The sequence below is a fragment of the Vanacampus margaritifer genome, chromosome 3, assembly GCF_051991255.1.
Source record: "Vanacampus margaritifer isolate UIUO_Vmar chromosome 3, RoL_Vmar_1.0, whole genome shotgun sequence".
Classification (NCBI taxonomy): Eukaryota; Metazoa; Chordata; class Actinopteri; order Syngnathiformes; family Syngnathidae; genus Vanacampus; species Vanacampus margaritifer.
Genome location: NC_135434.1, coordinates 22928623 through 22951856, shown reverse-complemented (window position 1 = coordinate 22951856; position 23234 = coordinate 22928623). Strand labels below are relative to the sequence as shown.

The 23234-nt window shown below is 39.2% G+C and overlaps 3 protein-coding genes across 3 annotated transcripts; all 3 read right to left on the bottom strand.

Annotated features, from left to right (window-relative positions):
• Nucleotides 1-2333: 2333 nt before the first annotated feature.
• On the bottom strand, nucleotides 2334-7124 carry LOC144048672 (uncharacterized). The gene is made up of 5 exons (XM_077560891.1): nucleotides 6742-7124; nucleotides 6505-6668; nucleotides 5032-5259; nucleotides 3694-3894; nucleotides 2334-3597 (listed from the first exon to the last, which is right to left on the bottom strand). Exons 1-5 carry the CDS (start codon nucleotides 6984-6986, stop codon nucleotides 3416-3418), a joined length of 1020 nt encoding a protein of 339 aa, XP_077417017.1. The 5' UTR covers nucleotides 6987-7124; the 3' UTR covers nucleotides 2334-3415.
• Nucleotides 7125-7137: 13 nt separating this feature from the next.
• Nucleotides 7138-9987, bottom strand: LOC144048674 (immediate early response 3-interacting protein 1). Its single transcript, XM_077560897.1, has 3 exons — nucleotides 9820-9987; nucleotides 7578-7679; nucleotides 7138-7496 (listed from the first exon to the last, which is right to left on the bottom strand). Exons 1-3 carry the CDS (start codon nucleotides 9908-9910, stop codon nucleotides 7441-7443), a joined length of 249 nt encoding a protein of 82 aa, XP_077417023.1. The 5' UTR covers nucleotides 9911-9987; the 3' UTR covers nucleotides 7138-7440.
• A 257-nt stretch (nucleotides 9988-10244) lies between these two features.
• Nucleotides 10245-23229, bottom strand: LOC144048670 (mothers against decapentaplegic homolog 2). Its single transcript, XM_077560886.1, has 11 exons — nucleotides 22706-23229; nucleotides 21541-21903; nucleotides 20185-20274; nucleotides 19848-20041; nucleotides 18773-18907; nucleotides 18448-18522; nucleotides 18186-18239; nucleotides 17884-18096; nucleotides 17596-17733; nucleotides 13594-13738; nucleotides 10245-12196 (listed from the first exon to the last, which is right to left on the bottom strand). Exons 2-11 carry the CDS (start codon nucleotides 21774-21776, stop codon nucleotides 12073-12075), a joined length of 1404 nt encoding a protein of 467 aa, XP_077417012.1. The 5' UTR covers nucleotides 21777-21903; nucleotides 22706-23229; the 3' UTR covers nucleotides 10245-12072.
• Nucleotides 23230-23234: the final 5 nt, after the last annotated feature.

Below are 23234 nucleotides of genomic sequence, written 5' to 3'. Positions count from 1 at the left end.
ACTAAGAGAATCAGCCATTGTTATACCACAAGACACACTTCTAATCTGCCTGAGAGAATCCCTCCTTCCTCTGGTTCCTGTTGGGCAATGCAATGTTTGTGATGCATTCTCAAGATAGTAAACAATAATTTCAGGAAATGTTGCAACCGCACAGGGAAGCATGAAAAGCCATTTATTTCCGTTCTACAGTGAAGGTGTTTCTATAAATAATAAAGGAAGAAAGTCTCTTACATACATGAAAAATGCAAACAGCATTATGAGAGGGATCAAATATTTAAATGCCATCCATTGCACGCGGAATGAGGCTTATATTAGAGTAGTACAGTTAGCAAAATCTGACGTGTAATATTTGATCAAGTGTTCCTGTTTGAGCATGAATGCATTGACTTGCAAAACTCCCCCCCCCAGACAACTACAAGTAATACAAATAAATAGCATAAGTACAGTGCAATACAACTGTTTAGTGCAATTTGTGCTGACATTATTAACTACAAAATATTTTCAAACTATGTACAATATATTTGAGAAAGATACATATAAAAAGTAATAAAAAATAATGAGGTCAATGACGGACGCTCATTTTGTTAACAATTGACAGGAAACTTTGAAAAATTGACGAAATTTTGATGTTTATTTTTATAGACAATTCCGATTGACTGACATATATGCCTTTCTCTACCCTGAGGATTTTCCTAATCCTCCTTTCGCCGCTTTCTTAATGCAGTACCTGGGGGCTTGGACCTTGTCATTGTAAAGGTTTTTGATGTATAGACAACAACATAAGCGAGCCATCCATCTATCAATAGCGCTAACACTCTGAGATGATGCGCGACCCCTCCCCCTACCTTTCACTGTAAACAGCAGCAGCAGGTCAGATTCAGGGTGCCAGGTCATGATCTCATCTATTTGGACTAGAAGTCATAAAAAAAAAAAAGTTATTATATAAAATATATATGCGGTATAATATAACATATATAAATAATGTAATGTAATAATGTAAAATAAATAAAATATATATGCTCTATAACATTTTGTAGCATCCTCGGTTGAAACAAAGGTGGTCTCTCCAACTGATGGTTCACAACTTTTATTAAACCTTCCTTTGTGTGAACACACTGTAAGAGCTACAATACAAATAAACAAAAATTGCCATTAATAACTCAAACGGTATGTTTTATGTATCCTTTTACCGTATTTTAGCCATATATTAGGATGACCATATTCCTTTTTCCAGGGAAAGAGGGCACTTGCCCCTGCCTCAAAACTGTGGTACCAGTCGGTTACACAGTGTACTTCATCTCCTATTAGTCACGCAATGCCAACCGGACATTTTCATGAATTTATAAAAAAAAAACGTGTGCCCCAACAGGACATAAGAAAATGGTTAGTGCTCCCAAAAGAGGACACATTTGGTCACCCTACCATATACGATAAATGAATTGCCTTAAATTATTACCTTTTATAGCCTTGACAATTTCTTGAGTGAAATTTATATTGTAAATAAGCATTTTAACCTTGCCTGTTGCCTTTATAAATACCTTAAAATAAAAATAAACCATACAGAAATACAGATTCTTAGTCAATAAAACTTAAACACTTGAACTTCAACAAAAAATCTTGAGCAATAGCATTGCTAAATATTTACCGTTACTCCAGTGGACGAAAACGGTAACGTTTTACTATGGAGTAAATTACACAATGAACATGAAATATAGCAACATTAGTTAAACGATGAAACATTGCTCCCTTCTCAGCCAGTTGCTAAAAAATCGTTCACTGAATTAGTTGTAAACATCAGTTTTCTCTGATTTCCTGTGGCGCGCAAATGTCTTTTCTGCACTTGGAAGACAGCGCTAATAATGGCAGTACATCGGTTACTTACGTTAGTGGACTATATGCCACGGAGGAGGCGGGACTTCCGGGTTTTCACCCATCAACTTTTTTTCTGTTTCCGGTTTGCGACGTGTGGGTGGCGTCCCAGTACTTGCCCGTCCGCCTTTGTGCCCCTCGGTTGCGTGTTCCCGTCAACGGGTGCAAGACTGTGAGTGTGTAGTGTCGGTCACAGCGTCCAAAGCATTTCAGATAGCCTAGACGCCCTCCCGCTGATGAGCGGTTCGTGGGCGCAGGGGCGCGAGTGTTGGAACGCGGCCAGAGTGGCCGGAAACGGCGCTGATGTGTAAAACCCGGAAGTTGGAAGACCGTGGCATCTACCCCGTTCCTACCGGTTTATGAGACCTTTTCCTGTATCCTTCAAACTAAAAGTATCAACTATATTATAATAGCACAATAAAACAACACAATTCCGCAATACAAAAATGCAAAAACAAAAATAATAGCAGGGTAATTTACATATTTTATTTTAGAAAACCTGAGGGGGAAAAAAATATATTTTTTGCCCTGCAATTGGGCGCCCCTTCCACTAGATAGCGCCCTAGGTGACCGCCTAGTTTGCCTATGCCCCGGGCCGGCCCTGATGGTCATGCTGAATTGTTCTTTCTCGTCTGAGTGTTCTGGTAAATTCTGTCCAGAGCTCCCATGAAGCTGTACAAAGGACTCTATGGTGGAGTAGTGTTAATTTTACCAGCCATTTTTAAATTTAGCCTGAGTTTTAGTCCAGTCAATCACGCTTGTTATTTTTTAAACATAGTTAGTCAACCTTATCCTGTTTTTAGTCAATTTTTAGTCGACTATAAATGTAGCATTTTAGTCCAAGAAAACATCATTTTATTGATCTAGTTTTAGTCAACAAAAACTGTCAATGTTTGTCAGGACAATCATTTTACCCGTCAGCAGATAATGTTGAACATTTCAGATCCAAAAATATTTCACATTAAAATTTCTCTCATCTTTTTGATGAAAAACAACTTCACACACAATTACAGTTTATCAACAAATGGCTGCATGCTATGAGCTAGCAAGTTAGCCAGCATTAGTTAGCAGTCGGATTAACATTATTGTTGTAACATTATAGCCGTTGGATTAATGTTACATTATTTCTATAATTTGCTTTTTTTTTTTAACTGTTCATTTGAATTCACCTCCTGTCTGACCCAAGTGGCTGCAGATTTGAAAGGGAGTGTACCACTGTGTCACATGACAAGACTGTACAAAATCATATAATTTTCATCTAATTTTTGTCCATGAACTAAAATTTCCATTGATTTTAGTCCAGTTTTTATTAAGAGAAGTACATTTTCGTCTCATCTTCATTAGTCGACGAAAATGCATACTGATTTAGTCCCAGTTGTTTATTAATGAGGGTTTTAGTCCAGTCTAGTTTTAGTCCGGTGAAAAATGTGTTAGCAAAATTATTTGTTTAGTTTTCGTTGACAAAATTAACACTTACGAAATTAACACTATGGTGGAGAGGACTCAAATACGGATACATAACACACTAATGTAGGAGAATATAGAGTCAGGTCCTACATATCGTTCCCATCAAGTGAATCTTGCTGCTTCTGTGTTGCTGCATTTGGAAGCCAAGGTCTTCGGCAGATGACTGGCATCTCCAAAATGACAGTGTCACTTTGCTCGGTGCCAACAAATACTCCTTAAACTGGACCATGATGTTAAGTGGAGATGTGATGACTCCAGCGCCTGACGATACAAAAAAAAAAAAATTGCTACAAAGCCATTACAATTTAGCAATGTAACCTGAGATTATTTAAGACAAATTTAGTGATCATAAATTACTATTGTGCTTCTCTATTTCAGCCAGGCAGACAGACAACATCCACAGATTTGAGACGGGCCGCAACTTGAAGCCGAACAGACTGGCTGGCAGAAAGAGGAACCAATAGTCCAAGAAGGACCAGGCACAAGGCGGACCAGCACTCAGCGGCACTGTGAGATCCACTCGTTTCACATCTGGGAGCACGGCTTCATCCTTTCGACCTGCAAAAGCATTCCACTTAATTCAGCAGGTCGCTGTGATTCACTGTCCTATCACTAGGAGTGTGACGATATATCGATGTCGCGATAAATCGTGATATTTTGTCTCCCGATAGATTATCGATACGCCTATGCAAGTATCGCAATATTTGTAGTTAATATACAGCCACTATAACGGCTCCATTGTTCATTACTTATTGAGCAATTACTTGGCAGGCCGCTAGGGGGAGCGCCTCATAAGAATGGTGGGGAAATGTATGGAAGTTTTCAGGCGAAGAAGACTCATGAGCTTACTTTTACTTGTGTAAGACATTTATTATCTGTCCAGCAACTGACTCAGTTTTGCATACGTAACATTTTAAAACATATTTTATGGCTCAACTTTTTGAAGCACACAATTTCGGAGGAATATTAATATTTAAGTAATTTTATTTATTTACTTTTGCAATGTTACACAAAAAAATCATCACAGTTTATAAAATGAAACAATTGACTATGTAACTGACTGACATGTTGCATGAAAATAGTGTTTAAGAAAGACAAAAATTTGTTCACAGAAAGTGGTCTCTGTTAAGAAGACATTTGTATTTATTTTTTTAAAAAATACACTAAAGTACTCACCGTAAAGAAGACACCAGTTTTTCTCATTGAAAAAAAATCTATTTATGTCTTGAATAGTTTTATCATAGATTATTGTGGATTTATTACCTGACAAATATATCGATAATCGCGGTATCGTCATATCGTAAGTTAACCATTATCTGAGCCGTTTATCGCACATCGTATCGCATCGTGAGGTACCCAGAGGTTCCCACCCTTACCCATCACGTACCCAGTCTAAAGAGATTTTACATTTGTGGTACACCCTGGACTGATTGACAGTCCATTTCAGGATACCGATTGATCATTTAGAGTCTTCAATGAACATTACATGGCATGCATGTTTTCATAATGTGGGAGGAAGACCGAGTAGCCAAATAAAACCCATGCAAGCACAGGGAGAACATGCAATTACCACAGAAAACGGCTGGAGGAGAAGACATTCATAACCCGGACAACAAAACTACAAGGAAGACGTACCAATAAAAGTTTGTTCATTTAGAATATGAAGACAACATTTCTGATAACAGCGATGCTCACTCTCATTTGCGTTGCTGGCTTGTTGGTACTTGTTCTTGGACAGCAGTGTTAGGATGCTCTCCCACACCAGACTCTTGGTACGGGAAGTGGCAGACAGCAAGACATCCACCTCCACACCGACATCCACAGTTCTGTACACGAGGACTTCAACTTGTAATGAGAAGGGACCTTTCTTCAATTCATCAACTGGCTGATGTGTTTTAATGCTCTGGCGCACACAAACCAGACCTGGAAAAGTCATTCAGTGAATATGAGGAAACATTGGATTTAGGAGATCATTAAGTACATAAATCCCCTGTAATAATGTGAACACGTATGAAAAGCTGTTTGAGTAGAACAACAAACGAATTCAATTCATGCGTTACTAACACCACCACACCCGTAATGACTGCAAGCTTTGCAGTGTGGTAGACGAAAATTTCAACTGAGCAAGGAGAGTCCGCCATTAACTCAACCATAAATCAATATGGCTTCCTCAACCATAAAGACTTCATATCTGGTGTTGGGCTGAAACATTATAATTCTTGTTTTTTGACAAATGATTGATCAAATTAAAATGTAGAAAATTGCTAGCTCTCTGTGACATGTGATGTTAATGGCTGAACAAAAACGCAATTTTTTAGGGTCTCCTGAAAAGTGACTATTTTGGAGGTACCGCGGATGCCAGCAATATGCAAAATGTGATGCAAAAGAACTGTGCGGTGTGAAAATTCTAGTCTTCAGCTTACTAAAAAGGAAAGGACAATATTCAACTTTAACCAGTGTTGGGATCTCAATAGAAAACACAAACACAGGTAAGCTAATGCTATAATGATATCACCAGTAAATCTATTTTTGTCTTTCAGTGATGAATACAGTATATATTTCTTTAAAGTTTTAATTTCGCTTTAAATTGGCTTTATTTAACAGGAATGTATATACTTAAGCTGTAGTTTATGCCAAATTAACTTAATTGGCAATATTTTCGCTCTTCATGTTTAAATATGTACATACAAGGATTTTTTTGCAAGATAAAAAAAAAAAGTTAAGATTTGAGATTTTTCTTTGCTGTGCTTTGAAAGCGTTGCCGACACCATGTTTTTTGCTTTTTGCTGTTGACAAAATGAAAACTGGGGGTGCTCAATACCACTTTTCCCAGACCAATAGATACCAGTACGACTCGAGTACTTAATTAATTCTTTAGTAATCTCGGATACAGATTACAAATATCAATACCATATAAATTTCCAGCGTTCAGTAACGTTTCACCTCACTGCAGTCACATGTTCTAGTATGTTTCTACGACTGTATGTTAATAGAAATATATTAAAGGTAAAAAACAAAGCATGTTCTAGTATGCTCTTGTCCTTCTACTGAGAACAATAATAAGAAGTAATACATTTATTAAATGCTCAAACGTTTTGCCATCAACTCATGTTTTAAGTCTAAATAATTATGCAATACTCGATTCGGTAAGAATACAAATAAACTTACCAACTGGGCTCAACCGGAAGTTGTGATCAGTAATGGTCATAAGAAGGAGAGTTCTGCACAGAACCTCAGGGAAGCACTGCGGGATGTCTCTGTATTCACTGTCTGGGTAGTCCCAACCATAACCCGCAGCACTGCAAAACCTCCTCAAAAACACCTTGTCCAGCCTGAAAACCGGCGGTCACCTGACATATCCTGTTTGGAAACATCGTGCTAAATACACAGTAAGATTAATCTCACCTGCAGTTGTAGACCGTGTAAAATACGTCGCATTTCTTATATGTGCGGGGCTTGTACAAGCAGCCCTTTCTCCAAGTGAGAGCTTTGATCAGATATTTGAGGAACAAATACGAAAACTTTGGAAGTCTCTCGCAGCAGAGTGCATTTGTTTTCCGTAATTTATGAGAACAGTAGATGTGCACATAAACGAAATATATAGTGCATACAGATAGCGAAGCCAAAATGTAATTTTGAATGTTTCTCATTTTTTGTATTTAACTTAAAAAACGTACGAAACCGACACTTGTGCACCGTTTGTTTTGATACAGGAAGACGTTGGTTGGCTATTGGCGGCTGAAGGACGGCAAACCCACTGGGACAAACCACAAAGGAAACAAAAAGGGAAAAAACTCCGGATGGATTCACATCACATCTTTATTATCAAGCAGTTCTATAACAATATAACGCATTTCAATATAGTTTACATTCACTCTTTATAAATTGGTCTCCACAAACATTTTCGGCCTATTGTGTTTATCTGAGAAAATCACAAGATAACGGCTATGCGTTTAACCATTGCAGAAAAAGGCTTATGGTGACCCCTTTTTCAATAATTTGCGATTATTGCCACTTTGTCAACCTTAAATATTTTCGAAATCCACATCTTCCTGAGATTGTGAAGATGGAGGCATCTGCTTCGTTCCACTTTGTTCATTTTCTTCATCCAAACAGCAGCAACAAAACGATACACACGGAATTCACTGCGATCAAAGGCACTGAAAAACATTTGTCAATGACTCGAATGTTAATATTCAACCTTGAACAAGTTATCTTAGCAATGTGTGGTTGGCTCTCACCTCTCATGACAGTACGCACAGAGCGAATCAGGGTCATCATCTGAACTTTGATGCCTGGTTCATCACCAAATCCTCCAACGCCCTGGTCCACTCCCCATCCAACTACACACACAGATAGTAAAATTCTCGTATCTGATAAGTTATTCAAGCATAAATGTTCTCTAACAATGATCACTGAAGGATTCTGTGACTAAATTTGAAACATATGTATTCCTTGTAGCCACAGTCAGAAAACTGAGATCACCCAAATTAATATGGAAAGCCCTACTTATGCCCACTTCAACCTCCGAATATATCAGAACATCGCCCCAATGTTTTGAATTCTATAAGCATTAATCTTACATGCACCGATCGATTGGCTGGGATCGGTATCGGCCCCAATTTCCTTAATTTTGGATCATCTGTAATCAGACGATGTGAGTCACTCTCTGAAACAGGTGCCATTTCCACTTTGCAATTTGTAAAAAATAAAAATCAAACAAAGGGCAAACTCCTTTTTTCCCCAAAATCCACAAAATGACAGACATGTTAATCAAAAAAAAACAAAACATTTTCTCACCTCAGGCATAATATATATATTTTTATTTAGACTTTGACCTTATAAACATTTTGTACCACTGAGACGGACAATATGTACACTATGTGAGTAAATACGTTTTCTAAACTACAATATTACATAATTTGGACATAACTTTGTGAGTGTGTTGAAGAGGAACCACCCTGTCACGTTGGGGTGGTAAAATTCAATCTAAAATGGCCATTGTTCTCCATGTGGTCAAGTTCCTGACCTAAGAGAGTATACTTTCAACAACAACAACAAAAAAAGAATGTCCCTGAACTTGCCTTATTTCTTTCAGACTGCTCCAGAGATTCAAATGTCTCTTAAAACAACAGCCAGTAATTTATAAAACTAGTAAGATGAAACTTGTAAGTGTGATGGGGTGGTAAGATAAACTGAGGGACGCACACAAATAATATATATATCTGTTTGTTTGTTTTTAAACTAAAAATAACATTTTTATTTTTAATAAATATGTAATGGAATCAGTGACAAACTTGTACTTGTGGAAATAATAAAGGTTAGATTAAAAAAAGTATTTGGTGATATTTTGGATGCAAACGTTATGTTGATCAATACGGACTTGAAAATGGCCATGCACTCATGAAAGGGATTAAAAATAAAATGTAAGTCTAAAAAGAAAAAAAAGTATTTATTCCTATATCATGTTAACAACAATGAAATTAAAACCTTTAAGCTTTAGAAATATATTTTGGGGAGTTGTGGAGTCATGTAGAATCAACAGGCACTCACTCGTCTGGTAGAATGACTCGTGCCTTAAAATAAACTTATCATGTCCACTGATCTTATATCTCTCTCTGCAGAGGTCTGAAAAAAGTTCGCCATTGTCCTCTCTTCTGTGAGATGATTAGCCTACTAGCCATTGCATTTTTATTTGAAATAATTGCTCCATGTGCAGTTTATATTTTTAACAGGCATTTTCGATGTTTTACAACAAAACAAGATCGAAACATTGAAGGTGTAGGCCCTTTGGTTTTGGGGAGAGAGAAAAAATCGCAATCAGTAGGTCAAACTTTTTAAAGTTGGAGGATCGGTGGGCCAGTAAATTGCGATTGGTGCATCCATAATAAGCCTTTTCCCCACTAAGCGACATCCATTTTTAACGTCATAAAATCCTAATTATTGGGGTGATCGTTCTAATATTTGCAGCAGTTGAAGTATGCATAAGAAGAAATGTCCACATACATTTTAGAGAAGAATGATTACAAATTTAGCACTGTTAAGTTTTTTTTAAGAAAAACACTTCGTCCAAAAACCCAAAAATATTGGGGTAATCATTCATATTTGCACAGGCTGATGGGCTACACGTAGCGATGCCCATATATGCTTTTGGTTTAACACAAAATTTTATTATAATGACCATATGGCGAGGAAAATGCACAACGTCATTGAAACCCAAAATATTGGGGCGCTTGTTATATTTCACTTTAATGGGCGGAAGTTGTCCATATACTTCTTTTTGATCGCAGTTTTCTGATATATTACGCTAAACGTTTTATACTGTCCCCTCACTAACAACGTTATACTTAAAATAACTTTGGCTCGTGGTTGAGCTGCTGGATCGAACTGCATTGCTCCTTTACGTTAGCTAGGTTGCTAACTGTATCGACAACAACATAACATTCCAATACGTAAAGGCGATGTAGAGTCACCATAACTTACTTCGACTCAAAAACCGTTCTTCATGCAGTACAGCCACGGCATTCACGCAGAGAATTGCTGCTTGGATGAGAGAGTAAAGGGTAAATGCCATATTACTTGGATGGATAGTTGGCAGTAACTATTTACTTCTGACGTAAGCTATGGTGTCCTGGAAGGGGAAAACATTTTTGGTAGTAGTTTGCGTTACAAAAATAATGGTACCACGTTGGATGCGTGTACAAAACAAAGTGATATATTAAATACAATATACATTTATTTGACTTTTATGTGATAAAGACGGTTTTATCATGTACCGCCGCTCATATTAGGTGGATTCAGTTGCTAAAAACACGAACAAGGGACCTAGTTAAAATGTTTTCCAACATTGTTCATCCACAAACCCCTAACATAGAACTATGAGTAAATATGAGTCATGAGAATAAAAATCTTTATTAGTGTTTTATTAAGTCTGCATAATATGCCCCACGCCTGAGAAGCTTATGGTCAGGGGAAAAACCTGATCTAACAATTCCGCCCTCTACTGGTAAAATTGCAACATCTACTATATTGACTGCTTTGCAAAAACATAACTGTTAAATACACACATACTGTACTACTATTATGCGTTTGTACGTGACGTCCATCCACATCAGTTTTTGTAAGGTATGTTTTCACATTCATATGTTGTAGGCCAAAGATAAAATGATGTAACACTGGACCTTTTAACACATGGTTCATTTCCCCAAATCCAAATGTCACTAGGTACACTTCAAGTACAATCGCTAGTGCTTTAAGGTGAACACATTTACATCAAGGGGAAGGGGAGCATGTTAAAATTGCACCGGCAACATACTGACAGTAAGGGAAGAGCAAATAAGTGTTGTATTACTATATTTTATAGACAGAACAATACAATACACAACATCAACGGTCCCAGTGAGGGGGCACAGTAGCACTTTTCTTTGAGAAGAAAGAAAAGTGATCTCCCATGTTTTGAGAACATTTTGAAAGCTAGCTGACATTAAATCTCGATGAAGCACAAAAAAGGCTACCATCATGGTCTTTGTGAAGAGTCATTGCCAAGTTGCAATGACTTTTCCCCCCCCTATTGAGATAATGAGCTGCAAATGGAAATTAATTCCAGCGGAACCTTTTGAGCCAAATAAAGGAATGATCCAAGCCCCGCAGGTCAATTTTGCTGACAGTTGTATTTTTCAAAATATTACTTTAATAGAAAGTGTGAATGACAGAACATTTTAAGTAGATTTATATATAAAAATACATGAGAATACAAAAAAGTAGCAAAACAATTGGGATATAGGCTAAAACCAATGATGAATACTCATTGATACCTTCAATTAATCCTGATGAGACGATTAAATGCCTCTCCTCGGAGAGTGTTGTGTCATAAAGACAAAAGAAGCTCTTGCTAATAGCTGATACTCTCTGGTCCCTGCCCAGTGCATCCCTCAAAGCCTAATTTGTAAACCAGGCTGTATGTTGGGATGCAAGTGAACTTCGCCATGGACACAAATACTGCCATATAATGACAAAGAAATTAACAAACATACTGAGCTTTCAGTTTGTTTAGGGTTTTTGGATTTTCAAACCAACATTCCTATTTGTCAGTTAAGTAGTATGTCTTATAACGACACAAGAGTAAGAGTTTAAAAAAACAAAAAAAGCAAAAAAGGGGGGTGGGGATTCAAGTCTAGCATACAGTGAGGTTGATTTCATTATCTTTTTTTTTTTTTATAAAAGTTACACTCCACGGCCACCTTCACTTAAGATACCTGAACCCTGACAAAACATGGGCAATATTTCTTTGAGAAATGAAAACATATGCTCAGAACAACACTCAAAGGGAAGTCCAGAGCAATATCTTTGAGTACACAAGCCATCAATGGTGAAATATTCCCACATTTTTGGTATTTTCCCTACTTCCTGGACAAGAACACTTTACATTTCATTTGTACCTCAAAAAGATCTCATATTAATACATGATTTGGGGAGAAGCAGTTTAACAAGGTGCATGACAAACATGACTAACAAAGTGCCAATTTTTTTTTTTTTTTACTGACGTCTGTATGTTTGCAATGTGTGTGTGTGTGTGTGTGTGTGTGCGCGTCTTGTATTGAGATCTGTGGTGAAGAGTCACAAATACTATGTAATGAACAAAAAACATTCTGCTGGGATTTCCATGAAGGGACTCAATTTTAGATTTGATCTTGTTAATTGTTTTCTTTTGAGGAGTGTGGAGTTCCATTTTGTTGTTTAGGACATACTGGAACAGCGTGCAGAAGGGGAACCCATCTGGGTCAACACCTTGTCTAGCCACTGTAGAGGACCATTCAAATGCAATTCAATCCAGCACGGAGTGCTTGTGACAGTCTGCCTTCTGTGGGAATAAAAACAAAAACAAGAATGAACTACAGTTCACTATGGAGACCTGCATTCAAATTGTACAGCTTAAGAGACCATTTCTTTTGTGATAGCAAACTAGCAATACTGTACGGACACACCTTCAGTATGGAAAATATTAGGGCTGGGTATCGATTCAGATTTCCAAAATCGATTCGATTCAGAAGGGCCCCATTCGATTTACGATTCACATTGCTTTTCAATTCAGTTAAGGATTTCATGCAGTACCAATTTTACTTTTATTTGGAAGAAATTCTCAGAAGTACCAATGTTGCATACAGCGCTATGTATATAAAGCGGCAAAAACACTCTGGCAAATCACGACATTCATATTCCTGTGACGGTTTTTATGCTAAGCTTCCAGTGGTTTTATAAATAAAGAAAAACAAATTGACATCAAAGACACATGCATAGTGCATAATTATGCATCCACATTTTGTGTTTTTATGCCCAATTTCTTACCTTACTTGTTTTGGGGGGAATTTGTGTTCAGTCTTTCGCTTTTTCTTTCATTTAATGTACAGTTTAATTACTGCCACATGTATGCACTACGTTTAATAAGGTGGCAGTAATGCACCAAAAGCACCTGCCAACCGCGATAAGAAGAAGTCATGTATTACTGCCAGTGGCCTTCTTCATAGCTATAGGTATCTATGCTAAAGAAGGAGGCGCTAATGAACCAAAAGTATTTGACAACCATCAAATGGAAGTAGAAAAAAAAGTATGTAGTCTTGTAAGTTATAGCGTAGTATGACTTATTTACTATTTAGAGCAGCAAACAATCAGGATTTTACTTTGGCTCCAATGTGACGCAGAATTTTAGTTAAGGTCAGACACTTAAAACTACTGCAAAACGAAAAGCTTTTCGATAGTGCATCTGTACAGTCTGTGTTTGCATGTGTGCATTTTTGGAGGGGGAGACCCGCGATGCGATCCGCTTGAATCAAAACACAGCCCATTTTTAAAGTTACATAGCAATCAGCAGCTTGGAGCAGCTGTTTCCTTCCTTTGTAAACACTGGGCTCCTTTTGGGGTACTCCGAATAACAGAAGGGCACATTTGAACAACGCTCACACGATGTTTTGAACTAGTACGTGCTCGCCTCAGGCACATTAATTTGCAGGAAAAAGCTGTATTTAAAGTATCGATACATGGTTTTATGAATCGATATTGGGCTATGAAAAGCAATATCGATTCGATATAGATATTTTAAACCCAGCCCTAGAAAATATAGCGGCTCTGGTTACCAATGATGACACATGACAATTGTAAGATAAATATAGAGGCCACATATGCTCTAACACGTGGGTGGAAAAACAGTTGCAATTCTCTCGATGTACTCAATGTGGTTGATGTATGAAATGATGTGATCACCTGTACTCTGCTCCCCAGCCTTTGACAAAGCTCATGCGGATGGTGCACATCCTAGTGAGTTGGTACACCGCTTCAAAGCCCTGGTTAACGGACTGGGCCAGCAGAGCTGCAAATTCCTGATTGTTGAAGATTTTTAAATTACAACCTGAGTGGGATAAAGAAGAGGTACAGGGGAAGGGTTAATGAACAGGTATTTGACATGGAGGAAAAAAAGTAAAGTTTTCTTTTGTAATTGATGACAAGAAATTTACTTATTATAATAGTGACTTCCTACCACTGTGATTCAGCAGTTGTGAGCAGTGTGAGATTAAGTGTGCTGCACGAAATTATCCAATTTCACCTAACTTGCCCTATAATTATTTACTATAAATATAGTACTTTATTTAAAAACAAATCTGTTGGTAAAGTGATGTAGAAAAAATAACCAATTTGCTCCCCAAAACCTATAAATACGTTCTATTTTAAGACTAGTAGGATTCAAAAGTATATTTGTATTCAAGTTAATTTTGCGAACAATTATCGGCATCGGCACTTTCTAAATTGTCGGTTTATCGGCATCGGTTGAAAATGGCATTATTGTGCATCCCTAAGTAAACTCAATTTATTTGTATGTTAAATATATTCTCACTGGAAAGGGCATTAAATCTGTTCCAATTAAATAAAAAAAAAAACTTCTCAAAACTATGAGAGGCTCAGAGGATAAATAATAATAATAATAATGCATTATATTTAAAGGCGCCTTTCTTAGCACTCAATGACACCGTACAGTGAGTTGGGAGTGGGTACTTGCAGAAGATCGGAAAGATATGGGGAGGTGAGGTTGTGGATGGCCTTGAATGCCAACAGGAGGATTTTGAATTGGATGCGAGTCTGAACCGGGAGCCAGTGTAACTGGTGGAGGATGGGGGTGACGTGTTGGGTGGAGGTAGTTCGGGTTATGATCCGGGCAGTTGAATTCTGGACCAACTGGAGTTTATGGAGGTATTTGTGAGGGAAGCCAAAAGGAGAGAATTGCAGTAGTCAAAACGGGAGGTGACAAGACTGTGGACCAGGATGGCGGCAGTGTGGGGGGGTCAGAGAGGGGCAAAGACAGTTGATGTTATGTAGGTGGAAGTATGCAGACCGGGTAATGTTATTGATGTGCGATCGAAAAGAAAGCGTGCTGTGCAGGATGACTCCCAGACTTTTGACTTGGGTTGGGGGGGGATCTTGAAGAGGGCTGTTTCGGTGCTATGGAGTCGGCGGAAACCGGACTGAAACTGTTCATACAGATGATTGGAGGATAAGTGGGAAAGGAGCTGAACTGCAACTGATTTTTCAAGATTTTTTTATATGAAGAGAAGGTTGGAGATAGGACGGTAGTTGTTGAAGTTGGTGGGGTAAGCGACGTTTTTTTTAAGATGGGAGTAACGCCAGCAGTTTTGAATAATTTTGGTACAGTTCCAGTTGAGCGGGAGGAGTAGATGGCAAAAATAAAGGGGGATAAGGGAGGGGAGGCAGGCTTTGACAAGTTGAGTGGAGACTGGGTTCAGTTGAGAGATGGATGGCTTGGATTTCTGAATGAATTCTGTGATTTCTGAGAGAGCTGAAAGGAGGAAAATGAATGTGTGAAAGTCAGCTGAAAAGGTAGGTTGATGGCTCATGGTTGTGATGAATGTCCTTAATTTTATCATGAAAAAAATGACAAGACGGAGTTGCAGAAGGCGGTGTGCAAAAGTGAGGAGGAAGGGAGTCCTGGTTATGGGTGATATTGTTGAAAACAGCAAACAGGGACTTAGCATTTCCATTATTGTCAGTGATTATCTTGGAATAATAGTTAGTTTTGGCATTGGTAATGGAGACCTTATAATATGAGATCTGATTAGCATACATTTCTTTGTGAATGGTTAGTCCGGTTTTCCTGTAGAGGCGTTCCAGTTGTCGAGCTTTTGATTTCAGGAGACAAAGATCGGGGGTAAACCAAAGAGCAGAGAGCGAGAAAGAAACAGGCCGTTTTTTTTTTAGTGGAGTAAGGGTATTCAAGATGTTATGAAGTCCAGAATTGTAATGTGTGACCAGATCATCAGGCCTGGAGAAACTGTGTATGTTGGAGAGAGAGGAGTCAATCATTGCAGTAAAATTGTCAGTATTTAAATTCTTTATAGTACGAAATGAGATTATACGTTGAGTTTTGGCGATGGACAGAGTAAGTTGAATGGTAAATGAGGAGAAAGTGGTCAGTTATGGCAAGTTCATCGGTTGCAAATTCAGAGGGGGTGACGCCAGAGCAGCAGATTAAGTCAAGAATATGGCCATTGGAATGTGTAGGATTAGTGACAAATTGCTTGCATCCAAAGCTGTCAAGACAGAAAGTAAAGTCTTTTGTAAGCAGTAGATTGGCACTGTCCATGTGAATATTGAAATCGCCCAACAGGATTATGTCAGGAGAGAGAGTGGATAGGTTGGTGAAAAAGGCAGCAAAGTCATGTAAAAATTCACTATTGGGTTTAGGAGGACGGTAAACAGTAGCAATGATGGTTGGAGTGGGACCAGACAGTTTGTAGACTGCAGATTCAAACGTGTGAGACGAAGTTCTAGGCACCGGCGAAACTTTGAAAGTCTTGCGGTGAATTATCACGAGACCTCCGCCCCGGCCGGAATTGCGGGGACAAGAGATGTAAACAAACCCGCGCGGATTGGATTCAATCAGCTGAGAAAAGTTGTTAGGCTGTTGCCAGGTCTCAGTCAAGCAGAAAAAGTCAAGCTTAAAGTCAATAATGAGGTCATGAATAAGATGCCCCTTACTTGACAGTGAGCGAATGTTGAGAAAGGTGTTGTTGGCGCTAGTAGGGGTATTAACCAGCCGAGCTAGGCTAGCTAATACGCTGTGGTTAAAAGCTCGGCAGGTGGAACGGGGCGACGGCGAGCATGGGACCAGATAGACTGTATAGGCGTTGATTCATTATGGTGGAAGAACCGGCGGTACCCGCGGTAGATATATCTGCGGCGGGGTTGTTAGATGATGTCCGGGTGGAGGTGGAGAGGCGTCGGCGTAGGTCAGCGGCCGAGTACTGGAGGGAGCCCGAAACTGGCAGGTGGACGGGCGGTGAGAAGGAGGCACAGACAGCCCGGATGTATGTTCTGCCAAACCACATTATGGATGTCGACTAAGGTAGTGTCGGTGGGGAATCAAACCGGACAGCAAGGTGAGTCCACTGTTGACTCACACAAGCTATCGTGCAACTAAGGAGGTGTCAGGAACAAAAAGGGAATAACAACAACAAAAAAAAGAGTTTAAAAGTAATAAAATATAAATGGTTAAAATGCTCAAAATACCGGTGACCAGCGGCAGCCAGTTGCGCCAGCGTTCACTCAAACCGGATAATAAAGGAATTACTGTAACCTGTGAAGTCCAGTGTGTGTGGCGCATACTAAGGGAGCCTTAGTCCGTGAGTGAATTATGTAAAAAACAGCTCATTGTTTGAAACATTAGACATTAAATATCATATTGGAATCAAACTACACCTTTTTCCACAACTCCTAGGTAGCAAGTAACCATCTATATCATGTGATGAATTTTCACTTTTTTCCTAATCCTAAACATAAAATACACCTTCAAAAATAACCCCCCCCCACCCCATCGATTTTGTATGATTTTTGTTGTTGTTGCAAAAATATATAAATAATAATAATGCATGACAAGTATCTCATGCTCGAGACATTATGGTATTCCTGTGTTGGATGTGTGCTGTTAAGGGGCCTAGTGAGTGACAACAGGACGTTAAGGCGGTCATCTTACTTGGTTGGCTAATGTGAGTGTCCGGGTGTGAGCTATGTCCTACAAAGCTCCTTGCGAGTGTTCTCATATTGTATTTTATTGGTGATATTTGTGTATGCATTTACCAGTTAACTCTTTTTCAATAGGTGTAAATACAATACAAGCAGTCGACCACTATGAATTAAATGGTAACTTTCATCAAAACCCTGCAAATGATAATATGACAGACAGCTTTGCCGTATTACCTGGCGGAATTTTACACACTGTTGCTGGATGCCATCCATACCGCTGATTGCAGTTTGGACTCTGGACAAAGATGGCACTATCGCTCAGACACTCAGCAAACACTTCCCCACCAATGTAGTAGAGTCTGACTCCTCGTCCTATATATTCACAATAACAAAAATGCAATTCTCAAACTATAAAAGGTTCAAATACAAAATTGTGATCCAAGTTGGTAAAAGAGTTTTACAAACAAGGTGGAAATAGTGTTTGGAAGATAATTGATTCCCACGCCTGAAGCTGCGTCTTACCTATATGCCTCCGTGTCATCTCCACAGTGGCATTCCTGTTGACATTAGACAGCAAACCCAAGCAGAATCGCTCAGAGTTGGAAGGGTCCGTAAATCCATCCACAGTCAACGAGGGCTGTGAGGCATGAAACGTCTCCCCGACACGTTGGTTCAGCTCATAGTAGGCTATTGAGCACCAGAAGGCCGGTTCTGAGTAAGTCACCGGTTGCAGGTCTATAGAGAGATAAGAGAGTCAAATCCTCCTCATAACATTGTTCAGTTTAAATATAACATCTATCATTTACGGTGGATTGCTATCTTACCCATGCTGTGATTGACAGGTGACAGGGCGCCGGGAGACATCTCTGCTGGAGAACCTGGCAAAAGGACATGAAGTCTAAAGTTTGGTTTCTCACAAGCAACAGAACAGTAGTGAGATTGGTGATTTAAAAAGGAAACTGCTAAAGTTGTTAATTAATCCCAGAAGAAGATGATCTAAAAATCACAAGATGACTAATGTACAGTGCCATAAAAAAGAGGCGCATACGCCCAAAACTGGGTGCAGCTAACCAGAGTCTGTGGTACCTGTATCCATGCTTTGATTCATCTGTTGATCACTGGCCTCCCCATCCTCACTGATGTAGCCAGGTGGAGGAGTTTCTGTTCAATTGATGGGATAACAAAACAATGAAATGGCATTTAGAGTGACTTCACAAGGACCAAGTCTAAATGTGTATTGAAAAGCAAGTTAGAAATACTTTAATTAGATAAAAGGTACTTCATTTGAATTGAAAGCTGGCATTTGTATTCTCCAAAAATCTGTGCAACTTCTATTTGGTTCCATAAAAAGGGGCATGTCGGGTGTTTATTTTTCATTTATTTTTAAATACAAATGCTACTGTAACCTCACCTGGTATATAGTTATTTGGAGGATCAATTCCTGCAGGAAAGTTTGTGTTCTCAGGTATGGAATGAGTGTAGTCATCCAGAGGCGGCAGCTCCGTCAGAATTTCAGAGTGTCTTGGCACAAGAACTGGAGGCAAAACTGTGGGGAAATAGTAATGTTAACAAGAGCTCTGTTAGTTTTGGCTTCAATCATCTTAAAATTTACTGCCTTTCATAACACGATTTTAAAGAAATTTCACTCTCGTGGGCCGCAAAACATTGGGGGAAACCCCGAGTTGACCGCCAGCTCAATTTCTACCACTGACTGAATGACAGCCATGCATTTGCTGCCACTGTTTTGGGAGTGACGTGACCTAAATGACGACCAATCAGCGTGATCAACTTTAGCTCACAGTTCGCCCCCGACCCAGCCCATGTTTTCCCCAAGCAAGCGTGAGACATATGGCGGAGGAGGCTGAAAGTGAGTTTGTTTCAAAGAGAAATTAATCATCCATAATATAGAACTGTTTAGGCATCACGCCAGATGACAAAGATCATGGTGCAACTCATATGCAAAGTGTGAAAGGAGCACGTGAAGTTACAGCTACACTACGACCTTGTTCAGTCACCTGAAAGGGCAGAATGCCACACAGTAAAATCAAAGCCAAATGGTTAAAGTTAAAAACTCAAAAGCAGAGGAACTGTTCAAACTTAACAAAATACTTTCATAACGCTTCTGATGAAACATCGACTAGTTGAATGCTACCTTTGTCATGGCCTGAGGGGGTCTGTACCGCTTTTACTGGCACTGTGCAACTTTGAGGATGGTGGCAGGAATCCTGCCATAAAAAAAAACTACAAATGTGCTGACTGCCTAACACAAGGGTGGCCGAATTTGGTCCTCGAGAGCCACTATCCAGCCTGTTTTCCATGTCTCCCTCCTTCAGCGCAGTTGAATCTAACGATCAGCTCATTAGCAAGCTTTGCAGAAGAAAATTTAAATCCACAAATTAAGAAAACACTTTCACGGGGAAATGCATGAACAAGATGTTTTGTGTACGTTTTAAGTGATACCAATGAGTAACAGAAAGCCATCTTACCTGGGGTCTCGACCCTCTGATAATGGTAGGGGTTAATGCAGACCTCATCTTTCTTCAGGTGAAAGGCATACTCGCAGGCCTCGACTGCACGCAGTTCATGGTGGCTGTGAAGGTCTGGCCACCGCCACAAACGGCAATAGATAACATGGGGAAGCCCCTTTCTGTGGGAGACCTGCAAGCGGCCATCAAGGGATCTAAACGGATGGCAAAAGACGGTGAAATAAGAGATCAGATTGTGTGGTGATAATTAAAATTAAAGTGTTTGCTTTGTCTATCACTTATTGTAATAATTATCACATGGCAAAGATGCATACAATATCGGTCATTGAGTGTTCACCTTGTTTGGTCAGAATAGCTGTAAAGGCCTGATGTATCCCACTGTTCTATCATATTTGGTGTACTCAGTCCCCATATTTCTGAGCAATTGCTGTTGCATAAAAAAAAAGGAAAAAGCAGATGATTAACTTGATTTTTTCTTTTAAATAAATCTATTTATTTAACCCTTATGTATCCAGGATAGGCAATTGAGAACTGATACTCATTTGCAATGCTGACCTGGCTACAAGCAGAGCAAAAACAAAAGCAAGTACAAATACTGTCCAATGTGATACACCAATAGTTAAAAACACAATACATCATAGCACACGATGAAAAAAAGCTTCATAATAGGCTAAAACAGGTGAGTGAACAACACATGCACTAAATTAAACGATATTGGGATTATTTGCTGGGTTTACATGCAGCCTTGTAAACTGAATGCCCAAAACGAATCAAAATGTTCCATAAAAACACCTCAATCAGGATAAACAGGCTAAATAAGAATTCAATTTCATTATTATTCAGTCAGTTTTTAACTCCTTGTAGCTTGTTTGTAATCAAACCATTGCTTTAATAAAAGTGTAAAAACAACTACTTTGCTAAATAGTAGACTGAATGGTAGACTTTACATAGGTTTATGTGTCACACAAACGCAGTGGCACGTTCACACACACAATATTGATTAGATCACATCACATCACATGTAAAGATAGTCAGAATGAATTTCAATGAGAATGACAAGAAAGTCCGGATGTAAACCCGGCTAATGAGGCGACTTTTATTATTTGTTGCAGAGCATTTTAGTTGCTTGGGGGAGAAATTTAAAAAGAGTGACCAAAGGCCGTGCGGACTTTGGGAACGAAGAGGTTAATATAGCTACTGGAATGCGGAGTGCAGGTGGTGGTATGCACTATACCAATGAGACTTGAACTTTTTACAGCGCATAAAGAAATGCAGTCAGAGTCAAATCCATCAGACTTAGTAAAGCTGTTTACAATTAAATGTGCATGACAAAAAAAAAGACTTGCAACAAAACCTTAGAGAACTACTGTCATATCTATGACTTGGGACAATGATTTAATCTAGTATTCTGTGGTTGTTTGTAGTAAGCACGCAGTCTAAACCACAACAGAAATTCACTCAGTGAGGTCTCGAACAATTCTCAGGCGATAACTACGGCGTTATCTCGAGACATACAAACATTTCAAACGGTCTGTGTCAGACTATCAGTGTTCCCACTGAACATGAGTCTGGTCATCAAGGTTACAAGTCGATACAAGGAACATTACTGAACAAAAGTGTTCTACATTTCCCATTATCTTGACATATTTTTAATGATGGCAGAAAATTATCATACGCTTGACATTAACTATACCTGGGGATGGTGACACACTTTGTGTTGCAGTTTTGCGTGGTGATCGCTTTCTCCAGCTCATCCAGCTGCCCTGTCTTCTTGAGCTTCTTCACTAAACTCTTTACAGCCTTCTCGCACCATTTCTCCTCCTGGCCATTCTGTTCTCCCCCACCCGCTCCGCCTGGTCCGTTGGTTGACTTCTTCCAGCCCAAAAGTCTCTTCACCACAGGAGGAGTAAATGGCAAGATGGAGGACATCTTGGCTGGACAACCCAGGAGTCTCCAGAGGACTCTGTAAACAAAACGAGGAACCTATTGCTACACTTTGGGCCCCTGCTCGATGGAGCCCCCTCTTAGATCAAGACGTCACGAGATGAAGCCAGATCTATCAGGAAAGAGAACACACAGAGGCATACTATAGTTTAAGTAAATATTTATAAAGTAAAAAACGTGTCGATAACTAGAGAGCATACGCTTAGGTTTGAGAAACTACTCGGTTAATTCACGAAGCAGGCGAGAGCATTAAATAAAACATTTACAACGAGTTTAATTTGTGACAGCGACCACCTCCAGTGCTAACACCAACTATAGGCCGACAGCTAGCTACCTGCAGGGGGGCCTGCTTAACTCCAGGCAAAACATTAAGATCGACGCTTGGTACCAACTGCAATATGTTATATATTACAACAACATTTGTGCAAGGGGGGGAAACGTAAAACAACCCCCGTAGGCTTAGCAAAAGCCGTTAGTGAAGCATTTTGATAGGCGACTTGCATATAGCTAGGTGAGCTAATGTTAGCATAACTGTAGGCTAGCTGCCAGCTTGTTATCAAAAATCCTTTTGTTGTCATCCGCGAAAAAAAACTATGCGCAACAGTCCAGTTTTTCGCTTGTAGTACCCAAAGTCAGTTTATGAACTAATTTTAATTGAAAGGCATTTGTTAATATGCAATGTCGTTTAATTGGTTGAACGATAAAGTAAAATAAATAAATAAATAAATCTGACTAGTCATTAAATATTGATTGCTTTTGTTGAAATGGAGAAACGGTTCTAAAATGGATTAGCAACAAGAACGAACTATTGCAAACGAGGCTTTGGATCCTGCTGGCTAGCGGAGCTACAGCCCCCCCGCACAAAACATCATTCTTTAAAGTCGACATAACAGCTAAAGCGTTGCAGTACTCACCAATTGTGTAACTCCAACGTCCCGGAGCAGTAGTAAAACGGCAGACGGTCCAATAAACAACTCGATTGAATAAAATGCCTGGGGAATATGACACCGCTGCCGAATTCGACAAAGCTTGAAGGCTTTCCCCAAGTTGCTACCAGTGCTACTGGAGCGAGTTAGCAATGTTAGGTAGACCGGAAGAAGACAACATACTTGATTGGTACACAAGAACGCATAACAGCCACTAGTTACGTGATTGGACGATTGCAGGATGACGTTTCTTTTTCCTTTTAAAAGTATAATACAGTATGTTTAGAATGGGCCAAAATAAGTTTAGAACGGGGCGTTTAGGTGATAGAAGTCCAAGCTGTTTAAGAGCAATAGTCAACAGGACTAGACCAATTATTTAGTAGTTTCTGATCAATAATGACAAAACCACGACTGTGTGTATCAGACAAGCTATTTAGTTTGAAATTGACATTAATTGTAAATGATAATGTAGGCCACACGTTGATAGTATCGTATGTCTCCTATGTTTTTCATAATC

What these genes read in the sequence shown, in the direction of transcription:
- LOC144048670 (XM_077560886.1), bottom strand. Translation starts at nt 21,776, where the DNA reads ATGTCCTCCATCTTGCCATTTACTCCTCCTGTGGTGAAGAGACTTTTG. An exon ending in TCCAAATAACTATATACCAG is followed by an intron (nt 18,523 to 18,772) that starts GTGAGGTTACAG and finishes TCAATTGAACAG; the next exon opens with AAACTCCTCCACCTGGCTAC. An exon ending in ACCTGTCAATCACAGCATGG is followed by an intron (nt 18,097 to 18,185) that starts GTAAGATAGCAA and finishes ATCTCTCTATAG; the next exon opens with ACCTGCAACCGGTGACTTAC.
- LOC144048674 (XM_077560897.1), bottom strand. Translation starts at nt 9,910, where the DNA reads ATGGCATTTACCCTTTACTCTCTCATCCAAGCAGCAATTCTCTGCGTG. An exon ending in AGAACGGTTTTTGAGTCGAA is followed by an intron (nt 7,680 to 9,819) that starts GTAAGTTATGGT and finishes CTGTGTGTGTAG; the next exon opens with TTGGATGGGGAGTGGACCAG. An exon ending in TGTGCGTACTGTCATGAGAG is followed by an intron (nt 7,497 to 7,577) that starts GTGAGAGCCAAC and finishes AATGTTTTTCAG; the next exon opens with TGCCTTTGATCGCAGTGAAT.
- LOC144048672 (XM_077560891.1), bottom strand. Translation starts at nt 6,986, where the DNA reads ATGAGAAACATTCAAAATTACATTTTGGCTTCGCTATCTGTATGCACT. An exon ending in TACACGGTCTACAACTGCAG is followed by an intron (nt 6,669 to 6,741) that starts GTGAGATTAATC and finishes GCCGGTTTTCAG; the next exon opens with GCTGGACAAGGTGTTTTTGA. An exon ending in AGCCAGCAACGCAAATGAGA is followed by an intron (nt 3,895 to 5,031) that starts GTGAGCATCGCT and finishes ATGCTTTTGCAG; the next exon opens with GTCGAAAGGATGAAGCCGTG.